Source organism: Mus caroli, chromosome 2 (genome assembly GCF_900094665.2).
Source record: "Mus caroli chromosome 2, CAROLI_EIJ_v1.1, whole genome shotgun sequence".
In the NCBI taxonomy this organism is placed as follows: domain Eukaryota; kingdom Metazoa; phylum Chordata; class Mammalia; order Rodentia; family Muridae; genus Mus; species Mus caroli.
The window spans coordinates 114,145,000-114,172,431 of NC_034571.1; the positions used below are offsets into that span (position 1 = coordinate 114,145,000).

Consider the following 27,432-nt stretch of genomic DNA (forward strand, 5'->3'; position numbering starts at 1 on the left):
CAGTTCTGTACAGTAATTACATGGTCTCCTAAATTTATCCACTGTGTCACATCCCTAGTAGTTGGGAAGTCTTTCCTGGGTTTTACTCAAATACTCCTTGCTGCAGTCTGAGCTCATTGCACTCAGCAAATATGGAGACTAGCCAACCACTATCCTTGGAATAACTACTCTCCAGGGACTCAGGGTAGGAAGGTCATCCTGTCCCCTCCAATACTGCGCAGCCTGATTGACCACGCCCAGAGCTCGGGGCAAGGACAGGGAAACCCAGGTTGGTAACCTAGACCCTGGCATGCAGCGAGGCGGGGGAAAAAATAGAGACAACGATAATAGCCAGATGGAGACCACGATAGAAACCCCGAGACAGCGAAGGGCAAGATGGCTCCCCAAGGTTCGGGAGAAGCTGCGGAACTGCCTCCCACACTGTGCTCAACGCAGACACAGCCTAACTAGATGGATGTTGTTCTCGCGCCTTGGACTCCGCCCTCGGCTGGGTCCCGCAGAACCCTTATCCTGGCTCAAGTCGGAGAGGGGCACTTGGTCAGGAAAACTGCAGGTGGATGACTGCAGCCACCACCCATAGCGGCACAACCACCGCATCCCCGCCCCGCCCCGCCCCGCCCCTGCGGCGCTTCAGCCCCGCCCCTAGAAGGCAGTGACCAATGAACGGCTCCTGCCGCCGGCCTTTAAGAACCGCGCGCACTCTCCCCGCAGCGGACGCAGCTAGCTTAGCACTCCGCGGGAGTTTCCATGGCGACCGAAGCCGGGACCGCGGGGCCTGGCAGCGTTGCCATGGAGACAACTCCGGAGCTGGGGCTCCAGAGCCTCGGTGCACCGCCGGCTCAGAACCCGGCGGAGCCTCTTTGCGAGGCCGGTGCCGCGGTAGCGGCAGCGCGCTGGGACCTGCGGAAATACTCCTTGCTCATCGTGATCGGCGATATCGGTACAGAGAGTCAGCTGAGGGCCGTGCGGGCCCACCTTGAACAAGGTGAGCCGCTCTCCTGGCTTTTACGCAGCACTCCATCCATGCCTCTCCGCCATCTGCATTCATCTCCCAGTGCACATTTCTGTCTCCTCCATCTCTATGTGCACTTCCCGAAACCTGCGACCCTGTCACCTGCATCTTCCATGAATGTGCCTCTGTCCTCTCGAGCTGCCAACACCTTGCTTGCCCATCCTTTCTGCATACCCCATTCTGTTCCGCAGTGTCCCGGAGCAGGAGCAGGAGAAGCTCCGTGCAGACCCTGGGGTCCCTCTGGTCACACCCCTTTCCCGAAGCCACTGGACCATATATCCGAAAGTCCTCATCAGACCCTGAAAAGTCCATGTCCCTACCTTACAATTTCTTCGTTAGGGGAGGTTTTTGAACGCGAGGTACACATCTCAATTCTCTGAATGCTGGCAGCCAAGTTGAGAGAGTGACCTTCGTGGCTCTGCAGCTCACCTCCCTCAGCCGTGCCTGTGGCGCAGTGCTGCGGAGCCACCTGCGGGTGGAAGCAGGGGATGGAGGCAAGGGAGGGGGCATAGGAGAATCTAGAATCTAATTTAGCCAAGAGGGATCATTATGGAAACCTCCAGTATATGGAACTAGACCCTTGCATGTCACTTCTACCATAACTGTTTTGCCTTGAAAAACAAAAACTCCAAGCTCATTTATTAGTAAACCCATTCTAAACTCTGCTCTTTGCCCTCTGGTTCCCACAGAGGGAAAAAGCAGGTACTAGCTATCCTTCTTGGAGACATCACCTCCCATCCCTTTCCTCTCCCAGGAGCTTGGCAATGCTTTCTGTGGGTGACTTTGACTAGAACCCTCTTTTTTTTTTTCTCCTTTTTCTTTTACAGGGATTCTCTCCTGGAATATTGACTTATCATCCTTTGACTTGAACCAACAGTTGAGACTCTTCATTACCCGGCACCTAGCTCACTTCTCCTCAGAGGTCAAAGGTTAGGACTAGGGTTATTTGTCTCAGTCCTTTGGGTCCAGTATCTAGGCCAGAACTGGCCTTATGGGAGGATTGGGTAGGTAAAAAGGGAGGGACTTTTGATGGCTCCACAGCTATTCACACATGCTGTGGATAATGCCCAGTACAGGCTGCAACCACTCAATATAATGGTAGAGCATAATTTTGTCAGGAAGAATGTTGTTTGTACACAGCAGCTGACAAGCACTAAGAACGTGATCAAACCACTCCCAGGTGAAAGCTTTTCCTCTGCGTTCCCTTTCTGCATACCCCAGCCTCCCTGCTTCTCTTTATAAACATCCCAGAATGCCTCACTCACCTCCCCAGACCCTTATTTCTCACAGCCCACCTTCCAGGATTCTTTTCTGTTTCCTCCTGGCTTAGCCAGCAGACCTTCAGAGCAGAGCAGAAGGCTGCCACCTAGGGCTGATCAGATCAGCACCCAGGGAGCCAGGCAGGGACAAAGGTCTCCTAGATTTGTGAGCCTTGATTCTGAGATCAGGTCTGATGGGTGGGAGAACTAGTCTAGAAATGTGAGATAAAAAGCTTAATTAGCATTCTACAGCAGGTGTCTACGGAGAGAGTTGGGAAAGTCCTACATCCCTTGATAAAGGTGTTGGACATCTGGCCATATTATTGTAAATGTTGACACCAATCAATATAACTTTCTTTTAAAAAACAAACAAAAAAACCAAAACAAACAAACAAACAAAAAAAACCAGGATCTCACTATATAGTCCACATGTAGTCTAGGATGCTGTCAAACTTGTTATCCTCCTGCCTCTACCTCCTGAGTACTAGAGTTGTAGGCACGTACCACCGTACCTGCTTCCGTGTAGTTTTATAGGATGTGACTTCCATGTACTCAATGGTCATTGCTACCAAATAACATGTTACTAACTCTCAACAGTCCAGTACAGCAGATAGACTTTCTGCCTCGCCAGTCTGGCCAGTTCCTCATCAATGAGTTCTCATGAGCTGCTGTGGAGAGGCTGGAGAAAGTGAGGCTGACATGACTAAAGCTCTATTACACTTAAGAGTATGTGCGGCAGCTTAAATACCATGACGCTGGCATCTTCCTGGTGGGACTGGCTTCCTGGAAAACGAGCCATTTGCTCCTTGGAGATTACCTTCTTTTGACAATGACCCATGTCATGACATCCTCCACTATTCCCTATGACCAAAAGACAATTTTGCCACTTGACACTCCTAGAAGCGAGGCTGAATAAAGGGATGGCCGGGGGTTCAACTGATTACTGAGGACTGAGTGTTATCTAGGATCCTCCTAGGAATTCAAACAGATTCTCTAACCTTGTCCTTCTGGCCATAGAGACTTTGAGTACTGTAAGAAATGAACAATATCTGAGGCAAAGTCCCTAGCTGTTCTTCGAGTTAAGACGAAGGAAATGCTTGGGAAGAGGTTTGCAGGGTGTCGTATTCTCAGAAACAGGCACTGGAATAGAAACACCCACTGATGTCCTCAATCATTTTGCTATGGTGTCCTCAAGGTGCTTGAAGCCATCCTCTCGAGATGCTAATGTACTTTTAGCATACAGATTTTATGTTTAGACATTGTCATGGTGGCCTCTGTCCCTGGAGAACAGTGGAGAATTTCCTGGGGGGAGGGGGGCACAGAGCTTAAGGCAGCCACAGCTCCACCCCTGCTAGCTTCTCTTTCAGCTGTCCCTGAACACAGCCCAAAGCAGCTGCAGGCACTGCCTTCTCCTCCAGCCTCCTTTGAGTGGATAGGTTAGGGTACCCAAGAGTTGGAGTGAACTGAAGGAGATACACTAACAGTCTTACGGTTTGACCTTTCTGGCCTACTTCATAGGGTAGACCACTGTGGCCAGAATAATGAAGGAACAAAATATGTCTTACAATGATAGGAAGAGCATGATTATTTTTAGGCCTACCCCCTCTACATTTACAATCCCACCCACACACACATACAGAAAAGAAGGGGCCCTCAGATAGTCAGTGGCCCAGCTCCTTCTAGTGGTCACATCTGGTAAAAAAATAAAATAAAAAAATGTAAAGGGTAGCTTTCATACCAATCAGCAGCAGAGATTTGGGGCCTTCCTTTATAGCTCCCACTCCTCCTCCAGATCCCTGAAGCATCTAGCATTTTTAACATAGCTTTAGGAAAACTTAGGGTAATTGAAAACTGTACTTAAGGTCTGGGGTGCAGCCCACCTAACATGCAGAAGGCCCTGGATCTAGAGTGGGGGTACCCAATGGAATGGTAGACACACACACACCCTGACACATCACTACTGAGATTCAATAAAATGGAGACATTTGCTGTTGAGCTCCTATAGAGAAGGGAGGATTGATGTTCTAAGACTAAGAAGTATGGGCTAGACTAGTGTGATGGTGCAGGCCCATAATCCATCCCAGCACTTGGGAAGTAGGGGCATAGGATCATCCTTGGCTACATAGCAAGTCCATGGCCAGTCTGGGCTACCCAAGACCAGGGAGAACTGGAAAGAGGTGAGAAAGGTGGGGAGGAGAAGGCTAAGGAATTCCTTTGACTCCTGCTGACTCTTTGTTACATTCATGTGCTCAGAGGATCCTGAGTTAGAGGTTTACATTGGAAATGTGAAGGCAGAGAGAGATGAACAGAAGTTAAGCCTCATTCTGCAAGCATCCCCAGTTTTGTTTTTTTCTGAGAACTTAGGATACCCCAGTACTAGTCTAGACCGGGATTCTGATTTAGGGTAATTCTGAAACCTTCCACAATGAGAGAAATATCACGTTTATGCATTGCAAGGCTAGGATTGTAGGCAGAAAGGAACGTTTTCTTCAGATAAAGTCAGTCGTCACAGGTGGCACTGATGTATGCACTCACTAGTTCAGAAAGCAAGCTCTGAGATTGTTTAACTTATCATTTAGTGGCATGGTTCAGAAGGTGGCATTGGGTGTAAATTCAGGGGCTGCTCAGACCTCCCTCTCTTCTTTGGCATCTCACCATTTCACTGCATGAGAGAGGGATTAAGGGTTAAAGGCTGTCACAAATGGTCGTTTAGAGATGGGGAGGGAAGGAAAGCCAACTGTGACCTGGAATCACGGCCAAGGTGTGCTATGGGGGTGTATGGCTGAGAACAAGGGTGGGCTCCGATTTCAGTTGGAAGATGATATTTTGTTCTCAATCCCAATGTCTACTAAAGTTGCCCCCCGCCCCCCAAACACTGAGAGATCCCTAAAAAGCATAGTGGAGACAGGAGGCTGGAGGCAGGGTGAAATAAGAGTGATGACATTGCAGAAGGTAGAGTATTACTCCATGCTGCTGAGTTGGTTTACATCTATGTGTGTGTCTATGCCAATGGCCGCTCCTATTCAAATGGGGATATGGCATGTTGCTACTTTGCATCCTGGATCCCAATGAGAGGGTTCATCTCCCTCTGTTCCCCCTGTCTCCCAGAGTACTGGTGACTCAGCTACTTCTCTCCTTTGGCTGTAGCTAAAGCGGGGTAGGGGTTGCTGAGAGCAGAGACTATTTTGGCTTCTCTGACCTTCAAAAGCAGCCCTTGGCAGCCTGGAACAGGGGTGGGGCTGGGGCTGGCTGGTGAGTGGGCGGAAGGAGCTGACCACACCCAGGGAGGGTTACTGTGGAGAGGACAGGATGTAAGAGTATGAACCTCACAGGGCTCCAGCTCTCCAGATCTTTCCTTTAGTCCTGGAGCACTTAGCAGAGGTGGAGACAGAGGCTGAGCCAGGAGGGCACAAGGTCAACGTAAGACTGTTCAAGATCAAGTGAGACACAGCACAGCTACAGGGAGAGGAGAGGAGCAGCAATTGAGACCCAAACACCCTACGGAGTCATTATAAGATCATCTCTGATCCTAAGAGTACTTTATGTTAGACTGTTCTATAGTGAGAAAGCTTTGCTTGAGCCTGGGCTCCTGGCTATGGTCCTTGGTCCTCGTTAACTTGTTCAATGGAAGGCAGAAACCTTCCTTACCCTTCCACGTCTGCCTCCTAACAGCCAGTACTCAGAAGCAACGTGTGTGTGTGGGTGCTCTTACTGCCGGGCTGCATTAGCACAGACCTGCATGAAGCTCCCAGGGTCCCTGTGCCCCACCCCAGTGGGGGACTGCTCCAGAACATTCACACTACTCTCCAATCTAAAATGTCCTCCCTGGTTCCCCATTGCTGCGATGCAGAACAGGGTCCAGCTTTCCACATCACTCACCACCCTCAGACTGCTCCCTTACATTTATGGCCCCTCAGCCTCTTTGTCTTCGGCTCTTGCAGTGACTGAAGGTCACTCTCTGGGTCCATCTGAGGGGAGAGGCAGCAGATGGTTTCTAAGAGGAAGGGGGAGGGCCCATGCAGCCCTTGCCTCCTATAGCTGGCTCTGTGCCCCGGTGTGGGGCTGTGGTCCTTTGGTTGATGCCGAGAGAGTATTTCTTTATTAAACAGGATTTAGGGAGAAGGTCCTTAGAGCTGCTGGAGGTCACTCTGGCTCTTTGAACTGATAGAGAACCCCTTAGCTCCCTCCCCTTCCCGGTAGCCAAGCAGAGGCACCATATCGTTCAGACTGTGAAGGCCAAGAAACAGTTAAGTCTCTAGTGCCTCGTCACGGACCAGCCCCTCTTCCCCGCCCTGGCACCGCCCTCCCCGTCAAGCAGCCCCCCCTCACTCCCACCCCAAGTGCCGCAGACTCTTCCCTGAAGCTGCCCGGCTAAGGCTGAGGCCGGAGCCGATGCCTCCATGAGGGGCTCCCTCCCACACCCCAGGGTAAGAGCCTAACCAAAGGGCACGGCAAGGCAGAAGGATTGGGGGATGCTGTGATAGATAAGGAGCTGGGATGGGGTATCTGGTACCTTGTAAATCTGATGCATCTGGACCTGGGCTAGCCTGGTAGGAAGGCAGCCTGGGATGGAGGGAGAGAGGAGGTGAACATTACTGACTTAGGGTTCAGCCTGGATCCACAGCCAGTGGAACCAACAGGGGCTGTGACAGTCCACCTCTGTACTAGGTGGGGGTGGGGACCATCAGCTGAGAGGCAGCAATAGAGGGTGGTGCCACCGGTTTCGCCTGGCAGCCAGGGCACAGGAGGAATTTGGGGGCTGTGTCTTTAAGGGAAAACAGAAGAAGCTGAGAGGAAGGGGGAATTTACCTACTGGGAGGGTCCTTGGGTTATCAGCTACTAGATTGTTCAGCTGCTCCCTATTCTGGGGTGAGTGTGGCAGCGAGTTTTTGCCAAGTAAGGGAAGGGGTGACACTCTGGAAGAGAAAGGAGGAATGGGTCACTGAGACGTGGCATGTGCCTCCGTATAGGCTAACTGGTTTGGTTTCGGCTCCCCGCACCCCATTCCCTGTGGCCAGTTTGAGCCTGGGGCTTTAAGCCCCCCTCTGTGGCCTCTCTGAGGCCACTCAGGAGCTTGAGAGCCCTGGCTCTTCAGCAGCTGCCCTGCATTCTCCATCCTGTCAACCCCACGGGTTCTCTGTCTCGGCCCCACCCTCACCTCATCTGTGCTTTCCTTCCCAAGATGGGGGCTCTTCCAACAGAAGCCAGTTTCTTCTCCTGCTCTGCATGCACCCCCATCCCTACCCCCACCCCCCATGCAGAGGCAGCCAAGAAAATGACTTGTCATGCTGGGGTGGGGGGTGGGGGCGGAGCTGGAGCTGGAGGCTGAGCTCAGCGCGCACACTCACACACACACACACACACACACACTCACACACTGCGGCAGACTGCAGCTGCCTGAGCACCCCCCCACCCCGCCTCACTGCAGAGACACCTGCCCTCCTGCCCACTCAGCTTCACACCCGAAGCCCACCCCCAACCACAGCACTGGCTGTGGGAAGCGCCCCAATCTCTTAAGATTGTCTTCTGCAAAGATAAAGGGGAAAAACCCGGCAGTTCCCTTCATTGGAAGAGCTGGGGGGCAGAAGAGAGAAACCAGGCTTCTCCCAGGATACGGAGCGATGTAATGGACTAGCTCCCCAGGAGTGGGGCCAGGGTCCTGTGTCAGGACAGGAAGTGGGGTCAAAGGTCTTGTGAGGATACACTGGGGACCGTGAAGCTGCTGGAGTAGGAAGATGGTAGCTGGAGAGGACGTGTCTTTCTGTTCTACCTAGATTGAAGTGTGACCTTGTTTGTGATGGGGGAGTCCGGGCTCTTCTAAGTCTGACTTAAGACTGGCAGAGGATGGCGATAGCCCAGGCTGCTTAAGCCCTGCTCCTGCCTGCCTGTGCCAAAGTATCCCTCCACTCCCAAGTTCACAGAAGAGGACCCAACACGCCCTGCATAGGATTTGGGTCTCCGACACCTTCATCTTCCCCATAGTTGCATTTGCAGCCCTCTGCTGCCTGCTCCTTGGCATCAAGGCTCTTCCTTTAAACAAAAGCCCTGGCCCCAGTCACCCTTGTCCCAGCCTCAGAAAGAAAAGGGAGTTGGAGTCACCGAAGAGGGCTCCAGGGAACAGACTCTGAGCCTCCCCTCCCCAGTATCCTCCAGCTGCCCCTAAGGTTAACCCTACGGTGACTGCTACTGTGCTGGAAGAGGAGGCGGATGGGAAGGCAGGAACCTGGGAAGTCCGGTCCATCCTTCTTAGCCTCTTTCTCACCCTCCGTGTTCTTTACTCTCTGCTTAGTGTTTTGTGTGGGTCCGGAGAAAACCCTGGGGAGAGGATCTGGGGTGTCATTCCCCCCCCCCACCTCCTGCATCCTAAGCAATGCCTTGGCTGTTGTTGGCGGTCCTGCTTTTTATTTGGTTAGGTATTTTGGAATAGAATTCTCTGTGTGGCTCTGGCTGTCCTAGAACTTAGCTGGCCTTGAATTCATAGAAACCCAACTGCCTTTGCCTCCCGATTAAAGGTGTATGCCACCACCATGCCCTGCTTGCTATTGTTTTTAATTCTGTGGTGTGTGTGTGTCTGTGTCTGTGTGTCTGTCTGTCTGTCTGTCTGTGTGTGCGTGTACACGTGCGTGCATAGGTAGGTCAAAAAACAGCTTGCAGGAGTCATTCCTCTTTATACCTCCAGTCCCAGGATGCTTGGCAGAGAGCATCGCTGGCCCTGTTTCTTGTTTTGAGCCAGCTACTTACTTTCTGTACTCTGAGGCAGGGAACTGGTCGCAAGGATGATGAGTTCTGCAGCGAGCTGGGTGTCCCTAGAGCCTGGGCACAGGAGGGAGATAGAGGAGATGGAGCTGTGAAATACTTGGGAGCACGGTATGCACTGCTCTGGCTCTGACGGAAGGTTTGGCAAAGTCAGAAAACAAAATAGCAATTTAGAATCCTCTGTCCGCTCCAAGAAACCAGTTGCCACGCGTCTCCATCATCTTCTATTACAGGTGTTCTGTCCTTGGGTAGGGGACTTGGGGTGGAAAGGACGGGGAATCTATAGAGACAGAAGCGCCTAACTCCTTACTGCCGGCCGCGGGCAAAGGCAGAGAAAGCTCCGTAAAGACCGCCATCCCTGGAGCCCTCCCCCCACCCCCAATCCCCAGGCAGCACCAGGAACTTAGTGCTCCAGAGGGACAAAAAGCTCCTTGTCAACAGAGCTGTCTGGGGCTGAAGTTCTAGGCAAAAGGGTGGGGACTGGGCAGCAGCGGAGGGTGTGGCGGATGGAGGGAAGGGAGAAGTCTGCTACTGTGGGGGAGAGGAGGGGGAACCCCGGAAAGGGAAGGGCTGGAGGAGGCAGTTCCCAGGCCTCCCTTAGTGGCATCCTAGGTGACTGGGTACCCTGTACCCCATTTTCTGATCATTTGTTTTTCCTCTCCTGCGCCCCCCCCCAGTACTTCTCATTTTAAATCAATACCTACTGATTTTAGTACACATGCCTACATCTCTCCCTCAGGCCAGAGGACCCTCTGCCACCAGAGTGAGACCCTCGAGACCATCATCCTAGTCAACCCCACCGCAGACAGCATCAGCTCAGAGGTAAGGCCAGTGCCTGCAGACCTTGCTTGTTCTGAGTGCTGTAACTTACCCTTGGCGGCACCACTACACCTCAGGCTACTATCTGAACTGACTTGTGATCCTCAGCCCTACTCTGGGGAATACCGAGTGAGGAAAGTGTCTTTATATCACTGAAGGGGGCAGGGCAGGGATTTTCAGTGCCTTTCCCTGGGTGCCCCATACCTGTGCCTTCTCTGCCCTCCATTTCAGGTTCACCATCTTCTTAGTAGCCCATCAGCTCACAAACTCCTCATCTTGAGTGGACAAACTTTAGAACCTGAGGGAGACCTTATCCTACAGAGTGGTACCTACTCATATCAAAACTTCGCCCAGGTTCTTCACAAACCTGAGGTGAGTTCCCTGCTGCGTGTCTTGGAAGAAGGGGACAGGGGGCAGGACTTAAGTTGTGGGGAGAAAGGCAAGGGAGGGGAAGTCTTATAAACACTGACTATCAGGAACCCTGACAGGAGGTAGGCATTTTACCTCAGAAAAAGGTAAAGAGTAGGGGCTGAATCTGGGTCAGACTAAGATAACCCCGATGATTTCATCAGCTTCTCTTTCCTATTCCTCTAGATTGCCCAGTTGCTTAGCAATAGAGACCCTGGGATCCAGGCCTTCCTCACTGTTTCCTGCTTAGGGGAGGGTGACTGGAGCCACCTGGGACTGTCTAGTTCCCAAGAGGCCTTGCGCCTCCGGCTAAACCCTGAGCCTGTGCTGCCCACCATGGATGGAGTGGCCGAGTTCTCAGAGTATGTCTCGGAGACTGTGGATGTGCCGTCCCCCTTTGACCTGCTTGAGCCCCCCACCTCAGGAGGCTTCCTCAAGCTCTCCAAGCCTTGCTGCTACATCTTCCCTGGTGGCCGTGGGGACTCTGCTCTCTTTGCTGTCAATGGCTTTAACATCCTGGTGGACGGCGGTTCTGATCGCAAGTCCTGCTTCTGGAAGCTGGTGCGACACCTGGACCGCATCGACTCGGTGCTGCTCACGCACATTGGGGCTGACAATCTGCCAGGCATCAACGGGCTCCTGCAGCGCAAGGTGGCAGAGCTAGAGGAGGAGCAGTCCCAGGGCTCCAGCAGCTACAGCGACTGGGTGAAGAACCTCATCTCCCCTGAGCTCGGAGTCGTGTTCTTCAATGTGCCTGATAAGCTCCGGCTGCCCGATGCCTCCCGCAAGGCCAAGCGCAGCATCGAGGAGGCCTGTCTCACCCTTCAGCACCTGAACCGTCTCGGCATCCAAGCCGAGCCTCTGTACCGGGTGGTCAGCAACACCATCGAGCCGCTGACCCTCTTCCACAAAATGGGTGTGGGGAGGCTGGACATGTATGTCCTCAACCCTGTCAAGGACAGTAAGGAGATGCAGTTCCTCATGCAGAAGTGGGCAGGCAACAGTAAAGCCAAGACAGGCATAGTGCTGGCCAATGGGAAGGAGGCAGAGATCTCCGTCCCCTACCTGACCTCCATCACTGCCCTGGTGGTATGGCTCCCAGCCAACCCTACTGAGAAGATTGTGCGTGTGCTTTTCCCGGGAAATGCTCCCCAGAACAAGATCTTGGAGGGCCTGGAAAAGCTGCGGCACCTGGACTTCCTGCGCTATCCTGTGGCGACACAGAAGGACCTGGCTGCTGGGGCCGTGCCTGCCAACTTGAAACCCAGCAAAATCAAGCATCGGGCCGACAGCAAGGAGAGCCTCAAAGCTGCCCCCAAGACAGCAATGAGCAAGCTGGCCAAACGGGAGGAGGTGTTAGAAGAGGGAGCCAAGGAGGCCCGCTCAGAGCTGGCCAAGGAGTTAGCCAAGTCGGAAAAGAAAGCAAAAGAGCCGTCCGAGAAGCCCCCAGAAAAACCCTCCAAGCCAGAGAGGGTGAGGACAGAGTCCAGCGAAGCACTGAAGGCTGAGAAGCGGAAGCTGATCAAGGATAAAGTGGGCAAGAAGCACCTGAAGGAAAAGATTTCAAAGCTGGAGGAGAAGAGGGACAAGGAGAAGAAGGAGATCAAGAAGGAAAGGAAGGAACTCAAGAAGGAGGAGGGAAGGAAGGAGGAGAAAAAGGACGCTAAGAAGGACGAAAAGAGGAAAGATACCAAACCGGAACTCAAGAAATTCTCTAAACCAGACCTGAAGCCTTTTACCCCTGAGGTCCGTAAGACCCTCTACAAAGCCAAGGCCCCTGGAAGGATCAAGGTGGACAAAGGCCGAGCTGCCCGTGGGGAAAAGGAGTTGTCTTCTGAGCCCCGGACACCCCCAGCCCAGAAGGGGGCTGCACCGCCTCCTGCTGCCAGTGGGCACAGAGAGTTGGCCTTGTCCTCACCAGAGGACCTCACACAGGACTTTGAGGAGTTGAAGCGTGAGGAGAGAGGTTTGTTGGCTGAACCAAGGGACATGGAACTGGGTGAGAAACCGCTCCCTGCAGATGCCTCCGAGCAGGGACGCCCAAGCACAGCCATCCAGGTGACCCAACCCTCTGCTTCAGTGCTGGAGCAAGAACAGGTAGAAAGGGAGAAAGAGGTTGTCCCAGACTTTCCGGAGGATAAAGGGAGCAAGAACAGAGCCCCAGACTCAGGTGCTGAGGTAGAGAGAGAGAAAGAAACCTGGGAGGAAAGGAAGCCGAGAGAAGCAGAGCTGAGCCCAGAGAACATTGCTGCGGCCAGGGAGGAGAGTGAACCTGAGGTAAAGGAGGATGTGATAGAAAAGGCTGAGTTAGAGGAGATGGAGGAGATTCATCCCTCAGATGAGGAAGAGGAAGAGACAAAGGCTGAGAGTTTTTATCAAAAACATATGCAGGAAGCCTTAAAGGTAATCCCAAAAGGCAGAGAGGCTCTTGGCGGCCGGGAACTGGGATTTCAGGGCAAGGTGCCTGAAAAGGAGACAGCATCCTTCCTGAGCAGCTTGGCCACACCTGCGGGAGCCGCTGAGCATGTCTCCTACATTCAGGATGAGACGATCCCTGGCTACTCAGAGACTGAGCAGACTATCTCAGATGAGGAGATCCACGACGAGCCGGAAGAACGCCCAGCCCCACCCCGATTCTCCACGAGTACCTATGACCTCTCTGGGCCTGAAGGTCCTGGTCCCTTTGAAGCCAGCCAGTCTGCAGAGAGTGCTGTTCCAGCCACCTCGAGCAAAACTTATGGGGCACCTGAGACTGAACTCACCTACCCTCCCAACATGGTCGCTGCCCCTCTGGCTGAAGAGGAACATGTGTCCTCAGCCACGTCAATCACGGAGTGTGACAAACTCTCTTCCTTTGCCACATCGGTGGCTGAGGACCAATCTGTGGCTTCACTCACAGCTCCCCAGACGGAGGAGACAGGCAAGAGCTCCCTGTTGCTCGACACCGTCACAAGTATTCCCTCTTCCCGCACTGAAGCCACTCAGGGCTTGGACTATGTGCCGTCAGCAGGCACCATCTCACCCACCTCTTCCCTGGAAGAAGACAAGGGCTTCAAGTCACCGCCCTGTGAGGATTTCTCTGTGACCGGGGAGTCGGAGAAGAAAGGAGAGTCTGTGGGGAGAGGTTTGACCGGGGAGAAGGCTGTAGGGAAGGAAGAAAAGAATGTAACAGCGTCTGAGAAACTGTCCAGTCAGTATGCTGCCGTGTTTGGTGCCCCTGGACATGCCCTACATCCGGGGGAATCGGCCCTCGGAGAAGTGGAGGAACGGTGCCTCAGCCCAGATGATAGCACCGTGAAGATGGCTTCTCCTCCACCATCTGGCCCACCCAGTGCTGCCCACACGCCCTTTCATCAGTCCCCCGTGGAAGAAAAGTCTGAGCCTCAAGACTTCCAAGAAGATTCCTGGGGAGACACAAAGCACACCACTGGTGTGAGCAAGGAAGATGCTGAAGAGCAGGCAGCTAAGCCAGGGCCTGAGGAGGCCATGTCAGAAGAGGGCAAAGAACCTCTTTCCAGGAGCCCCCAAGCCCAGGACACACTTGGGAGCCTTGTTGGGGGTCAGACTGGCTGTACTATTCAACTGTTGCCAGAACAAGACAAAGCAGTGGTGTTTGAGACTGGAGAGGCAGGGGCAGCTTCAGGAGCAGGCAGCCTTCCTGGAGAAGTGACGACAGCACTTCAGGAACCCGTGGAACCTCAGAAAGATGAGCTACTTGGGTTTACTGATCAAAGCTTTTCCCCTGAAGATGCAGAGTCCCTGTCTGTCCTCAGTGTGGTCTCCCCAGACACTGCCAAACAAGAGGCCACCCCCAGGTCTCCCTGTACCCCGAAAGAGCAGCAGCTACACAAAGACCTTTGGCCAATGGTGTCCCCAGAAGACACCCAGTCACTTTCTTTCTCAGAAGAGAGTCCTAGCAAGGAGACCTCTCTGGATATCTCTTCTAAGCAGCTCTCTCCAGAAAGCCTTGGCACCCTCCAGTTTGGAGAACTAAGCCTAGGAAAGGAAGAAAAGGGGCCTCTGGTGAAGGCGGAAGACAACTCTTGCCGCCTAGCTCCTGTGTCTATTCCAGAGCCCCACACAGCCACAGTGTCACCTCCCACAGATGAGGCTGCTGGAGAGGCAGGTCTCACAGATGAGAGCCCTGCTGGAAATTTACCTGGCAGCTCTTTCTCTCACTCTGCACTGTCAGGCGACAGGAAACACTCACCTGGGGAGATCACGGGCCCCAGTGGACACTTTATGACAACTGATAGCTCCCTCACCAAGAGTCCCGAGTCTTTGTCAAGTCCCGCCATGGAGGACCTGGCCATGGAGTGGGGGGGTAAAGCTCCGGGGTCGGAAGACAGAGCCAGTGAACAGAAGGAGGAGGAACTCGAGCGAAAGAGTGAAACCCTACAGCAGAAGGACCAGATTTTGCCGGAGAAGGCTGCTGTTGTCCATCGGGACTCAGTCATGCATCAGAAGGACGAGGCTCTAGATGAAGAGAACAAGCCTGGAGGACAGCAGGATAAGACTTCAGAACAGAAAGGCAGAGACTTGGACAAAAAAGACACGGCTGCAGAGCTGGGCAAAGGCCCAGAAACCAAAGGCAAAGACTTAGATCTAGAGGACCAGGGCCTGGCAGAGAAGGACAAGGCCTCAGAACAAAGGGGTGCAGCCCTGCAACAGACCCAGGCCACTGAACCAAGAGCCAGAGCACAAGAGCACAGAGATTTAGAACAAAAGGACGAGCATTTAGAGCTGAGAGATAAGACTCCTGAAGAGAAAGATAAAGTGTTAGTACTGGAAGACAGGGCTCCAGAGCACATCATCCCCCAACCAACACAGACAGACAGAGCTCCAGAATACAGAAGCAAGGTTGATAAAGAACAGAAGGATGAGGCCTCGGAAGAGAAAGAACAGGTTTTAGAACAAAAAGACTGGGCCCGAGGAAAAGAGGGTACTGCCTTGGACCAAGACAACAGGGCTGCCGGACAGAAAGATGGGACCCTAAAAGAAGACAAAACTCAGGGGCAGAAGAGCTCTTTCCTGGAAGATAAAAGTACAACACCAAAAGAGATGACCCTTGACCAAAAGTCTCCAGAAAAGGCCAAAGGTGTGGAGCAGCAGGATGGAGCTGTCCCGGAGAAGACCAGAGCTTTGGGGCTGGAAGAGAGCCCAGAAGAGGAGGGCAAGGCTCGAGAGCAGGAAGAGAAATACTGGAAGGAGCAGGATGTGGTCCAGGGATGGCGAGAAACATCTCCAACCAGAGGAGAGCCAGTGGGAGGCCAGAAAGAGCCTGTTCCAGCCTGGGAGGGCAAGTCTCCTGAGCAGGAAGTCAGGTATTGGAGGGACAGAGACATAACCCTACAGCAGGATGCGTACTGGAAGGAGCTAAGCTGTGAGAGGAAGGTCTGGTTCCCCCATGAGCTAGATGGCCAAGGAGCCCATCCACGGTACTCTGAGGAACGTGAAAGTACGTTTCTTGATGAGGGGCCAAATGAACAAGAAATAACCCCACTGCAGCACACTCCCCGGAGTCCCTGGGCCTCGGATTTCAAGGATTTCCAGGAGCCCCTGCCACAGAAGGGGCTGGAAGTAGAGCGCTGGCTTGCTGAGTCGCCAGTTGGCTTGCCACCAGAGGAGGAGGACAAACTGTCTCGCTCTCCCTTTGAGATCATCTCCCCTCCAGCATCCCCACCTGAGATGACTGGACAGAGGGTTCCCTCAGCTCCAGGACAGGAAAGCCCTGTTCCAGACACTAAGTCCACACCACCCACGAGGAATGAACCTACCACCCCATCATGGCTAGCTGAGATCCCACCATGGGTACCTAAGGACAGGCCCCTGCCTCCTGCACCCCTCTCTCCAGCTCCAGCTCCCCCGACACCGGCCTCAGACCCACATGCTCCTGTGCCCTTCTCCTGGGGCATCGCTGAATATGACAGTGTGGTGGCTGCGGTGCAGGAGGGGGCAGCCGAGTTGGAAGGTGGCCCATACTCCCCCCTAGGGAAGGACTATCGCAAAGCTGAAGGGGAAAGGGAAGGAGAGGGTGGGGCTGGAGCTCCTGACAGCAGCTCCTTCAGTTCAAAGGGCCCAGAGGTTGTGGAGAGTCACACCTCCAGGGAGACTGAACAGACTGAGCCAGAGCAGAGGGAGCCCACACCCTATCCCGACGAGAGGAGCTTTCAGTATGCAGACATCTACGAACAGATGCTGCTTACTGGGTCGGGCCCTGCTTGCCCCACCAGGGAGCCTCCACTGGGGGCATCTGGGGATTGGCCCCCACACCTCTCAACCAAGGAGGAGGCTGCTGGCCGCAATAAGTCTGCAGAGAAGGAGCTTTCATCCCCTGTGTCGCCCCCAAACCACCAATCTGACACTCCAACGTTTAGCTATGCATCTCTGGCAGGACCCACTATACCTCCCAGGCAAGAACCGGAGCCAGGGCCCAATGTGGAGCCCAGCTTCACCCCTCCTGCAGTGCCCCCTCGTGCCCCTATCTCCCTGAGCCAAGACCCAAGTCCCCCTCTTAATGGAAGCACTACGAGCTGTAGCCCAGACAGGAGGACCCCATCCCCAAAGGAAGCAGGCCGAAGTCACTGGGATGATGGTACTAATGACTCAGACCTGGAGAAGGGGGCTCGGGAACAGCCCGAGAAAGAGACCCAGTCCCCAAGTCCCCATCACCCCATGCCTGTGGGCCACCCTTCACTGTGGCCTGAAACTGAGGCGCATAGCAGCCTTTCCTCAGACTCTCACCTAGGACCTGTCCGACCAAGTCTGGACTTCCCTGCTTCAGCCTTTGGCTTCTCCTCCTTGCAGCCTGCTCCCCCTCAGCTGCCCTCTCCGGCTGAACCCCGCTCCGCACCCTGTGGCTCTCTTGCCTTCTCTGGGGACCGAGCTCTGGCCCTGGTTCCAGGAACTCCAACCAGAACCCGACATGATGAGTACCTGGAAGTGACCAAGGCACCCAGCCTGGATTCCTCACTGCCCCAACTCCCATCACCCAGCTCGCCGGGGGCCCCTCTTCTCTCCAATCTACCCCGACCTGCCTCGCCAGCCTTGTCTGAAGGGTCCTCTTCTGAGGCTACCACGCCTGTGATTTCAAGTGTGGCTGAACGCTTCCCTCCAGGTCTAGAGGTGGCTGAACAGAGTTCAGGAGAATTGGGCCCAGGAAACGAGCCAGCTGCCCACAGCCTCTGGGACCTCACTCCTCTGAGCCCAGCCCCCTTAGCTTCCCGGGACCTGGCTCCAGCTCCAGCTCCAGCTCCAGCTCCAAGCCTGCCTGGAAACTTGGGTGACAGTACCCTGCCTTGCCGCCCGGAGTGCTCAGGGGAACTCACCAAGAAGCCAAGCCCCTTCCTGAGCCACTCTGGAGATCATGAAGCCAATGGCCCAGGAGAAACCAGCCTTAATCCCCCAGGGTTTGCCACAGCCACAGCAGAAAAAGAAGAGGCTGAAGCCCTTCATGCTTGGGAACGAGGGTCCTGGCCCGAGGGAGCGGAGAGGAGCTCCCGGCCGGATACACTTCTCTCATCAGAGCAGCGTCCTGGAAAGAGCTCCGGGGGTCCACCCTGCAGTCTTTCTTCTGAAGTTGAGGCTGGACCTCAGGGATGTGCTACAGACCCCCGCCCCCACTGCGGGGAGCTTTCCCCCTCATTCCTGAACCCTCCTCTGCCCCCACCCACAGATGACAGTGACCTTTCAACGGAAGAAGCTCGGCTGGCAGGAAAAGGAGGGCGGCGCCGGGCAGGGAGGCCAGGGGCCACAGGAGGTCCATGCCCTATGGCTGATGAGACACCCCCCACATCAGCCAGCGACTCAGGCTCCTCACAATCAGATTCTGATGTCCCACCAGAAACTGAGGAGTGTCCATCCATCACAGCTGAGGCAGCCCTTGACTCAGATGAAGATGGGGACTTCTTGCCTGTGGACAAAGCTGGGGGAGTTAGTGGAACTCACCACCCCAGACCTGGCCATGACCCACCCCCAGCCCCCCTACCAGACCCCCGCCCACCCCCTCCCCGACCGGATGTTTGCATGGCTGACCCCGAGGGGCTCAGCTCAGAGTCTGGGAGAGTTGAGAGACTACGGGAAAAGGTGCAGGGACGACCTGGCCGTAAGGCCCCTGGCCGGGCCAAGCCTGCATCTCCTGCTCGACGTCTGGATATTCGGGGAAAACGGTCACCTACTCCTGGCAAAGGGCCTGTAGATCGAACATCCCGGGCCCTACCCCGACCACGGAGCACCCCAAGCCAGGTCACCTTAGAAGAAAAGGATGGTCACAGCCCCATGTCTAAAGGCTTAGTCAATGGCCTCAAGGCAGGATCCAGTGAGTATATCAGGAAAGTGGGAGACACTGTGGGTTGGTGTAGGTGTGGGCTAGCCAAGGGCTCCAGCTGTTTAAGCAAGTGGGGAGGTGACCAAGTTTTGTTTGCTTTGCTGTTTTTACAATGCATTCTGCTTGTCTCTACAGCAGCCTTGGGGTCCAAGGGTAGCTCTGGCCCTCCTGTGTATGTGGATCTTGCCTATATCCCAAATCACTGCAGCGGCAAGACTGCTGATCAGGACTTCTTCCGCCGAGTGCGTGCATCCTACTATGTGGTCAGTGGAAATGACCCTGCCAATGGGGAGCCAAGCCGGGCTGTGCTGGATGCCCTGCTGGAAGGCAAGGCCCAATGGGGGGAGAACCTTCAGGTGAGTAGCAGGAGACACAAAGTTAGAATCTGGTCAAAGCTCTGTCAGAGGCCACAGTAGGACACAGCCCCTATTCACAAAAAGACAAGGTCCTTTGTATGGGAAGGGGGATTGTTTGAGACCATCAGTTCTCCTTCCCCCTCATCTGTCTTTCCTCCAGATTCTCACCTCAGGCATGTTTTTCTTCCTCTTAGGTGACTCTGATTCCCACTCATGACACGGAGGTGACTCGTGAGTGGTATCAGCAGACACACGAGCAACAGCAGCAACTGAACGTCCTGGTCCTGGCTAGCAGCAGCACTGTGGTGATGCAGGACGAGTCCTTTCCAGCCTGCAAGATTGAGTTCTGAATGACCCGCGCTCCCTTCCCTAAGGATCCACTCCTACAGTTCATTTAGAGAATGGCTACTGCTGAGTCCTCTGGGGTTGAGGGAAGGCGAGCCGGGCAGGGGCCATGTCATGTTATTGGGGACTTGGGCTAAGTGGGAGGTCCTGTCCTTCCCCTCATCTCTTCCTGGGGGTTTCAAGACCAAAGGCAATGAGGAGAGATACAAGATTCTGAAAGGTCATCTGAAGCCTGAAACCCCTAGAGCAACCCCCAAATGCTAGTCTTGGTGAGGATGGGTTTCAAACAGCACCGGGCTCCTCCCAGTGGAAGATTAATAACAGTCTCTCCCCCCAGAACCTCATTATTTATTTATTTGGCATTCCAGAAAGGATTGCTGATAATTTAGATGATGCAGGGAAGGCCACTGTTAGTAAGGTGCCAGAGCTGCGCCCTTTATTCCATCTGCCATGCCCTAGCCACTAGAGTCTGGGTTCCAGCAGCGACCTGGGGACATGTGGCTGCTCTACTGTCTTACTGCGTCCCATAATATCTGAATGTCTCAATCCAAAACTTGAAGCTCTTTAGACCAAGAACTAGGGAGAGGAAAAAAGGAGCTCATCTCTCAGCCCCTGCTTCATAGCATTCACAGCCCCGGGCTGTACCCAGACCAAGCTACCTGGGCAGCACAAAGGGCCAGGAGAGCCCCAACCCCAGTTGCTCCAAGCACCCCAATCACTTAGTCTTCACCTACCCCATTCCAATAAGCCTCATTTCTTCTCATCCCCTGCTTGGCTTCTCTGCATGTGGTCATCTGCTATGGCCTGGTGTGTAATGGGTTAAAAATAAGCCACTGCCTGACACCCACATCCACTTTAGCCATGTGTGACTCCCTAACATTCCAATCCTCTACCATCCTGCAGCTGAAATGGGAACACTGGCTGCCTCTCTAAGCCTAAACTCTTGGATAGAGTTTCTGGGAGGTGGAGGCTGGACTAGAGAACTGGGGGAGGGGAGATGGGAGGGAGGGAGGAGGGGAAAGAAGAGAGGAAGCTGAGCTATAGCTTAACTCCTCCAGAGCGAAGAGAGGCTGAGCATTCTACTACAGGACAGGACCTCGCCCCAAGCAAGCCAGTGAGCAGCCCGACCAGACCCTGCTGGACTGAGAGACCCAGCCGCTGACAGTCCCTGGGGCTTGCCTTCTTTGCCAAGCCAATGGGAAACCAAAAGGAGCTCACTTCCTGTTCTTCCTAGCTCCCCTCCCTGCCGCTGTGCTCCGCTCCTCCCCACACTTCCCTGCTACAGTTCCCAGCTGCTGTAACAGAGCCACCTCCACCTCTAACAATAAACCAAGTTCATTGCAGACGGTGTGGTGCTGCCTAGGCTTTCCAAGACTCCTCCAGACAGTAAGCTATCCTGGTTTCCATCCCTCTGGTTCAGTTATCATTTATCTTGGAAGACTCTCCATTATTCAAACCCATCCCAGGACTCAGGAGAGCCAGCCTGTGTGAAAGGAGGATAAGATGAGAGAACCATCATCATTTCTGAAAAGAAGCAGGGTGTGATGGTGCATGCCTGTGATCTTAACACTCAGGGTAGAGGTGGAAGAATTAGGGGTTTGAGGGCAGCCTGAGCTATAGAAAGTTTTGGGCCAGTCTGAGCTACACAGTGAGTCCTTGTCTCAAAAAAACAAAAAACAAACAAACAAACCCAAGGGCTGGAGATAGCTCAGTGGTTAAGAACACTGGCTGCTCTTCCAGAACTCACATGGCAGTTTACAACTCTATATCTCCACTTCCTGTGGCTTCAACACCCTTTTCTGGCCCCTGTGGGCACCAGGCATACATTCAGTATATAGACTTATATTCAGGCAAAACGCCCATACACATAAAATAAAAATTTAAGCAAGAAACAAACAAAAAATATGAAAATGGTCTGCTATGTGGGAGCCTGTAACAGGAACATAAACATCTGGTTTAGAGAGTGCAATCTGCATTCTATGGGGTCAAAAGTAGTCCCTGTATTTTCCCAGAAAACTCTAAATCTTTTCATTTACTGCCCATTGGATGAAAGCTACATTAAGTCCCACAGTAAAACCCTTTGTAGTCTTAGGCATGTCATGAGTGGTCAGGTTATGAATGTGTATATGAGAAGGGAACCTTGTAGTCATCCCAGTGTCTGGAGCTTTCCTGATGTACATATGTCAACAGAGCAGAGGCCAGGCAGTGCCTTCCTGTCAGCTCCCGACTCACACCCCCAGGCATCAGAGAGGAAGGCATCAGAGGCTGCTGCTCAGAAACTACCCAACATTCTGCTCAGTAAAAACACTTGGGATGGTAGACTGACCACTTCAGGGACTCTTTAAAGCCAATCCCCCGCTCATCTCCAGTATGTGATTGGTTCAGTCATGGACAAAATGGGCTTACATATTCATTCTTGAGTTCACAAAGGTCACAAAGGAGTCACACCCCCTCGCTCTCATTATTTTGTGTTTATTGAGCACTTGTCATGTTCCGGCCCCAGACTCCAATGACTACATTACCCACACCCACTCCCATCCCTAGATCTTTGGGAAAAGCTTTGTAATCACATATGGTCATAAAGACACATGATATAAGGACAAACCTCTTGGGGACCCTGGAGTGTTTGATCTTTGGCCAGTCTGTCCCTGGCAAACTACAGAAATATATATGTTTATATATATATATATATATTAAATCTTTGCTCATGTCTGTACAACATTGATCTCTGCTAACTGTTTAAAATAGAACTTGATTCTCTCTATTACAGCATCTTCTAAACCCAACAGCCCCACAACAAAAGGAGGCCTGGCTTCATAGACTGATGCAAATCTCCCAGAGCAGTCTAAGTAGTCACTCTGAAGTTGCATGGCAATCTAATATCTATTTTTCTCTTGAGCTGATGTCCACAGAAGCAGGACTAGGCAGGGGAGCACTTGGCAATTACATGGAAACACCCATGAGCTCAGTCTAAACCATGAGTAGCCATGACAGATGTTTTTGAGATTGGAACTCTATTTTCCAGACATTTCAGGTGGTTCCCCTGTGCTAGCCTGTGCTAGCCTGTGCTAGCCTGTGCTAGCCTGTGCTAGTGAAGTTAAGAGTTTCCTTGACTGCACATATGAACTGAGGGTACCCTAAAAAGTTGTGAATATTTCAGTCAACAAGAAGAGACCCTGCCACCTTCCATGTTATATCTGCTGTTCCCTCAGCACCGTATCTTCAGCAGTTAAGTGGCGTTTCCTCCAACAATCTATGATTTCCCACTCCATGGCTAAGTGAAGAGCCAACAACTTCTCTGAACATCAATGGTTCCTCGGTAGGCATAAAGAGCTTGCGTGGGGCTCTTTCTGTGTGTTAGCCAACAGAAAGGCTGCTGGCTCAAAGAGCTGGCAGAGTGGGAAACCAACGACAAGACTATGAGTCACATGGTGCTGGTGGAGGGGTGAGTGCTGGTCATGGCCAGAGACTGGCTTTCAGTGTTACATCACTGGGTAGACATTGAACTTAGGAGATATCCTCAGGAGGCAGCTCATCAACCACCTCAGACTCCTGATCAATCTCCTCAGAGACCTCCTGAGCCTGCAGCTCAGTCTCCTCAGAGACCTCCTGAGCCTGCAGCTCAGTCTCCTCAGAGAGCTCTTGGGATGGTTTGTCAGCCTCAGGGATGTCTTGAGATAGCTCACTGATGGCAGGGGCCTTCTGAGCCAGCACACCAACCTTCACAGAGAACTCCTGATATGGATCTTCAGGGATCTCTTGGGTTGGTCTGCCAGTTTCCATAAGGGTTTCCTCGGCCGTGCTATCAACATTTACAGGGAATCCATGGACCATCCTGCCCAGCTTTACTGAGACTTCCTGGCATAGCTGGTTACTCTCCTCATGGTTGTCTTGACAAAGCTGGCAAATTTCCTCACAAACTTTCTGAGACAGCTGGCTGGCCTGGCACGGGTGGCACGTGTTGGTAGTAGTGTCATGGTCCTTCAGCAACAGCTGGCTGATGTCAGGGACCTCCTGCTGAGGCTGGCCAATCTCCTCATGGATGTCGTGACACGGCTGGACAATGTCCGGGACCTCCTGGCATGTCTGGCTGGCCTTGGTAACACCCTGACTTCCTGAAGGGCAGATTTCCACAGGTAGCTCTTGAGGGGGCTGAGCTGGCTCAGCAAGCTCTTGCTGTCTTTCTATATGGAGGTCTCGTGTTCCATCTCTAGGAGTCTCCTGGAGCAACCCAAGGCCTTGCTTTTCTTCAGTCATATGTATATTTACAGAGGACTGATCACTGAAGCCAAAGTGTGAGTTTCCATCTACTGCTGTAGGAGAGGAAGGGCCAGCACTGGACACAGTACTGGAAGGCCCGCTGCTGTCTGTAAAGCAGAGTTAGGAGGTCAAGTCAAACGAGCTGCAAAAGGAGGCTCTACCCATGCATGGACATTAAACCCTAGAGCACATTAACTTTGCTGCTCGTGTTTTTGGAGAAAAGGTCTGGATTCTTCCTAAATGTGGCCAATATATGCACTTGCTCAGCTTAGAAATGGTCACACTAACCTAATGATGCTAAGGCTCACCTAAGGTTCAAGAGAATGAGGCCCACTTCATCTAGTTTTTACAAATACTCTCTGATCCCAACTCTAAATTCCCATGGCTCCTCCTTCCAACTTTGGGTACATGTAAACATTTTGTCCCAAAGGTTCACAATTACTCTTATACATCAAAACTATGGGAAATACTTAAAATACTGATTATCAGGTTCCATCTCCACAGTTTCTAGTCCTATAGGTTTGGTGTAAAGATATGGATAGGAAGAAGGGAAGATGAAGAAGACAATATTATCTGTTGGAATGTTCCCAGCTAAGGAGACTTTGTATACGGCTCAGTGGTAGAGTGCTAGCTTATGATCATGTGGAAAACTCAGGACTCAGTACTGCACTAACGCCAGGAATGGTGGTGTGTACCTATGACTTCAGCACCTGGTAGGTGGAAGGAGCAGAAGTTCAAGGTCATCCTCAGCTATACAAAGCAAGTCAAAGGGAAGCTTAGGCTATGAGACCATCCATCAAAACAAACAAAACAAAAACAAAAAAGGGAGAAAGGCTCTTAATTAAATGTGATGTCCACCTTTTGTTAAGAATCCTTTCTTTAGAGCCCCAGTTTCCCTCACTCACTAGGCTTTGCCTTCTCCCTCCTGGAATCAAGAATTTGGGTGCTCCTGTCAAGTTTGGATTCTAAATTGGGATGACCGCCCCCATGCTTGGACCACAGTTGAGGCTGTCCTCTCTTGGAGATCTGCTACTTTTTGAAGAGGAAACAGCTCAAGGTCCCCTTGATGCACCCAGATTTTCCTCAACAAATGAGCATTGAGGTAATTCTCATATTTAGGCTACCATGAATACAACTGCAGTGAACATGAGAATTCTGGTTCTTCTTAAAACCAATCTCAAGTGCATGGAAACTATACTGAGAAGACAGACTGCTGGGATCTATGGCAACTCTGTCATTTGTATGAGAACTCGGTAGAATAGGGTTGCTTGGGTGTAGGTATTATGTCAAAATGTATCAGACTACATATATTAAATATGTGCAATTTTATATCAACTATAATACAACATGGTCTAAACTAAAAAAAAAAAAAAAAAAATCCTTTCTTTAGCAAATCTTGACCTTTTGTCTAAGATCAAGTAACAAACCACTCTTTAAAGAAATCAGTGTATTTTTGGAGCAAGAGATATCCCTAGAATTAAACAAGAGAATGTAGAAAACCTTTATAAATCAGGAGTGAAACATGGCAGCTCACACCTTCAACTGTAGCACCACAGAGCACTGAAAGTTCAAGGTCACCCTGAGCTACCTGGCAAGCTCTGGTAAAGGCAGAAAATGAAAAAGTAAACCTGTAAATGAAGACACCAGGAAAGAACCACAAGGAGAAGAGAGAGAGAGCAGAGCCCGCTGCTCAGTGCCCTTCCTCAGGTCTCTGCTCTCACATGGTTGCTCTCAGAGGAGCGGCTTCTCCCCACGTGTCTGTTATCCTTAGCCTCTCACAGGTTGTCCTCGGTAATAATAGGAACAGTGACTGCAAGTTCTTAGGGTTCGGACACTGGTGGTAGGCAGGCAGGCACCAGTGAGGAACAAATCTTCTCCTTAGCATCCTGCCTACAGGCATGGCTGAGACCACACAACCCTTCATGGAGAGCGTGATGTGAGACTGGCACGTCAGCGCTGGGCTACAGGACTGGGCTACTTTCTAGCATCCTGTGTGGGGAAAAATTCGCTTTCTTTTTTTCTTTCACCTAAAGATGGAAGACTATAATACAATTCCCAACTGACAATGCTTCAGGGTGTTTGTGTGTGTGTGTGTGGGGGGGGGGGCGTCACAGACAACAGTAAGGTTCTTGTAGAAAGAATGGATTATATTCCAGGAAAAAGGTACATATATAACTGTTTACATTGATCTTTACATATGATTCAGGGAATTCACAGAAACCATCCATCCATCTAGGTCAGCCAGGGGTGGTGGCACACACCTTTGATCCAACACTCAGGAGGTAGAAAGAGACAGAATTCTGAGCTCCAGGCCAATCAGGGCTACACTGAGAAATTCTGTCTCCAAAAAAAAAAAAAAAGAAAGAAAAAAGAAGAAAAGAAAAGAAAAGAGCTAAAAAGAATAAAAATAACAAGGACCTTAAAGTCTACAGGAAGGATGATAGGGTCTATAGTAGTAAAGTTCCCTTTTATAAGTGTCATATTTATCAATGGAATTTCAGCTATCACTAAAGCACTACAGTATCTATCAACAGTGACAGGTTCTGGAAACAGGAAGACACTGTATCAAAGAGAATCTGACCAAGGCTGATCCTTTTTAGAAATCCGCCTGCCTCTGCCTCTGCTGGGATTAAAGGCGTGCGCCACCACGCCCGGCATAAATAAATCTTTAAAAAAAAAAAGAAAGAAAAGGCACCCGGTGAGCTTAAATTGAGGACATTGTTCTCCTGGTGCCAGGGAACAAATAATTTTCCCCACACAGGGTGTTAGAAAGTAGCCCAGTCCTGTAGCCCAGCGCTGACGTGCCAGTCTCACGTCACGCTCTCCATGAAGGGTTGTGTGGTCTCAGCCATGCCTGTAGGCAGGATGCTAAGGAGAAGATTTGTTCCTCACTGGTGCCTGTCTGCCTACCACCAGTGTCCGAACCCTAAGAACTTGCAGTCACTGTTCCTATTATCACCGAGGACAACCTGTGAGAGGCTAAGGATAACAGACACGTGGGGAGAAGCCGCTCCTCTGAGAGCAACCATGTGAGAGCAGAGACCTGAGGAAGGACACTGAGCAGCGGGCTCTGCTCTCTCTCTCTTCTCCTTGTTCTTTTATTTGTGCTTTGAGATAGTCTTGCTCCATACAGCCCTTCGCTGGCCTCAAACCTTCAGCCTCTGCCTCCATGGGCCAGAGTCACAGCATATGCAGGCCTGATGGAGACTTTTCTAGCTCTTAGCTTTCCTATCTACTTCTAAGTATCTAAGCTGTCTTCTAGTCACTGTCAGCAAGGATCGCTGTAGAGAGGCCAACAGGGAGGTCAGGTGAAGACAGGCGAAGTCTCACCCCTCTTTATGTGAAAGGTCCTGGGAATCACTGTCGAGAAGGAGACTCTTCAGTGGGGCTGGAGGACAGAGGTGAAGAGACTGTTTGCTTTAACTTGAAAATAGCACAGGAGACTGCTTCCCAGAACGGCCATTCCCATCTTCCTCTTTTGAAGGAGCCCAGGAGCCCAGGGAAGTCTTGAGCTTGCTGTGCTTACAACTCCAACTCCACCTCTGCCTCCTCAGGGAACCCCGGTACCCAGCTACTCAGGGTGGGGTTTTGTTTGCTTTGTTTTTGTTTTTCTCAAGACAAACTCTGTGGAGCCTTGGCTGCCCTGGAACTCACTCTGGAGACCAGGCTGACTGAGGTCTGCCTGTCACTGCCTCCGGAGTGCTAGGATTAAAGGCATGTATGGCCACTGCCTGGCTTTTATTATTTTTTTAGTGTGTGTGTGTGGTGTGTGTGTGTGTGGGGGGGGAGGGTGTGTGTGTCAGACTTGCAGGCAGTTGTGAGTCACAGAATGTGGGGGTCAAATGGAGTTCCTCTGGAGAAGCACTGCATGTTCTTTTTTTTTTTTTTTTG

At 52.1% G+C, this 27,432-nt stretch overlaps 3 protein-coding genes across 14 annotated transcripts in view; 1 reads left to right on the forward strand and 2 right to left on the reverse strand.

Annotated features, from left to right (window-relative positions):
- The window catches only part of Tp53bp1 (tumor protein p53 binding protein 1), a 93,327-nt gene extending 91,911 nt beyond the window's left edge, over positions 1 to 1,416 (reverse strand). For all 4 annotated transcript variants that reach the window (XM_029473427.1, XM_021156751.2, XM_029473425.1 and 1 more), the window contains exon 1: positions 1,333 to 1,416. The gene's annotated coding sequence lies outside the window, so the exon portion shown is untranslated. The remainder of the gene's footprint in view (positions 1 to 1,332) is intronic.
- Positions 715 to 22,000, forward strand: Map1a (microtubule associated protein 1A). Of its 2 annotated transcripts, XM_021184546.1 has the most exons (7): positions 715 to 985; positions 1,840 to 1,941; positions 9,767 to 9,849; positions 10,078 to 10,218; positions 10,441 to 18,571; positions 18,716 to 18,936; positions 19,131 to 22,000. In XM_021184546.1, exons 1-7 carry the CDS (start codon positions 748 to 750, stop codon positions 19,284 to 19,286), a joined length of 9,072 nt encoding a protein of 3,023 aa, XP_021040205.1. In that variant the 5' UTR covers positions 715 to 747; the 3' UTR covers positions 19,287 to 22,000. The 2 variants fall into 2 exon arrangements, with proteins under 2 accessions (XP_021040205.1, XP_029329278.1); XM_029473418.1 differs by lacking the exons at positions 715 to 985; positions 1,840 to 1,941 and adding an exon at positions 6,608 to 6,698 and having other exon boundaries at positions 19,131 to 20,624.
- Ppip5k1 (diphosphoinositol pentakisphosphate kinase 1) overlaps positions 21,871 to 27,432 on the reverse strand; it is a 45,989-nt gene continuing 40,427 nt past the window's right edge. For all 8 annotated transcript variants that reach the window (XM_029473459.1, XM_029473453.1, XM_029473438.1 and 5 more), the window contains one exon: positions 21,871 to 23,648. In XM_029473459.1, the coding sequence (XP_029329319.1) occupies positions 22,789 to 23,648 (860 nt within the window). In that variant the 3' untranslated portion in view covers positions 21,871 to 22,788. The remainder of the gene's footprint in view (positions 23,649 to 27,432) is intronic.

What these genes read in the sequence shown, in the direction of transcription:
- Map1a (XM_021184546.1), top strand. Translation starts at nt 748, where the DNA reads ATGGCGACCGAAGCCGGGACCGCGGGGCCTGGCAGCGTTGCCATGGAG. An exon ending in GCGGGCCCACCTTGAACAAG is followed by an intron (nt 986 to 1,839) that starts GTGAGCCGCTCT and finishes TTTCTTTTACAG; the next exon opens with GGATTCTCTCCTGGAATATT. An exon ending in AGGTTCTTCACAAACCTGAG is followed by an intron (nt 10,219 to 10,440) that starts GTGAGTTCCCTG and finishes CTATTCCTCTAG; the next exon opens with ATTGCCCAGTTGCTTAGCAA.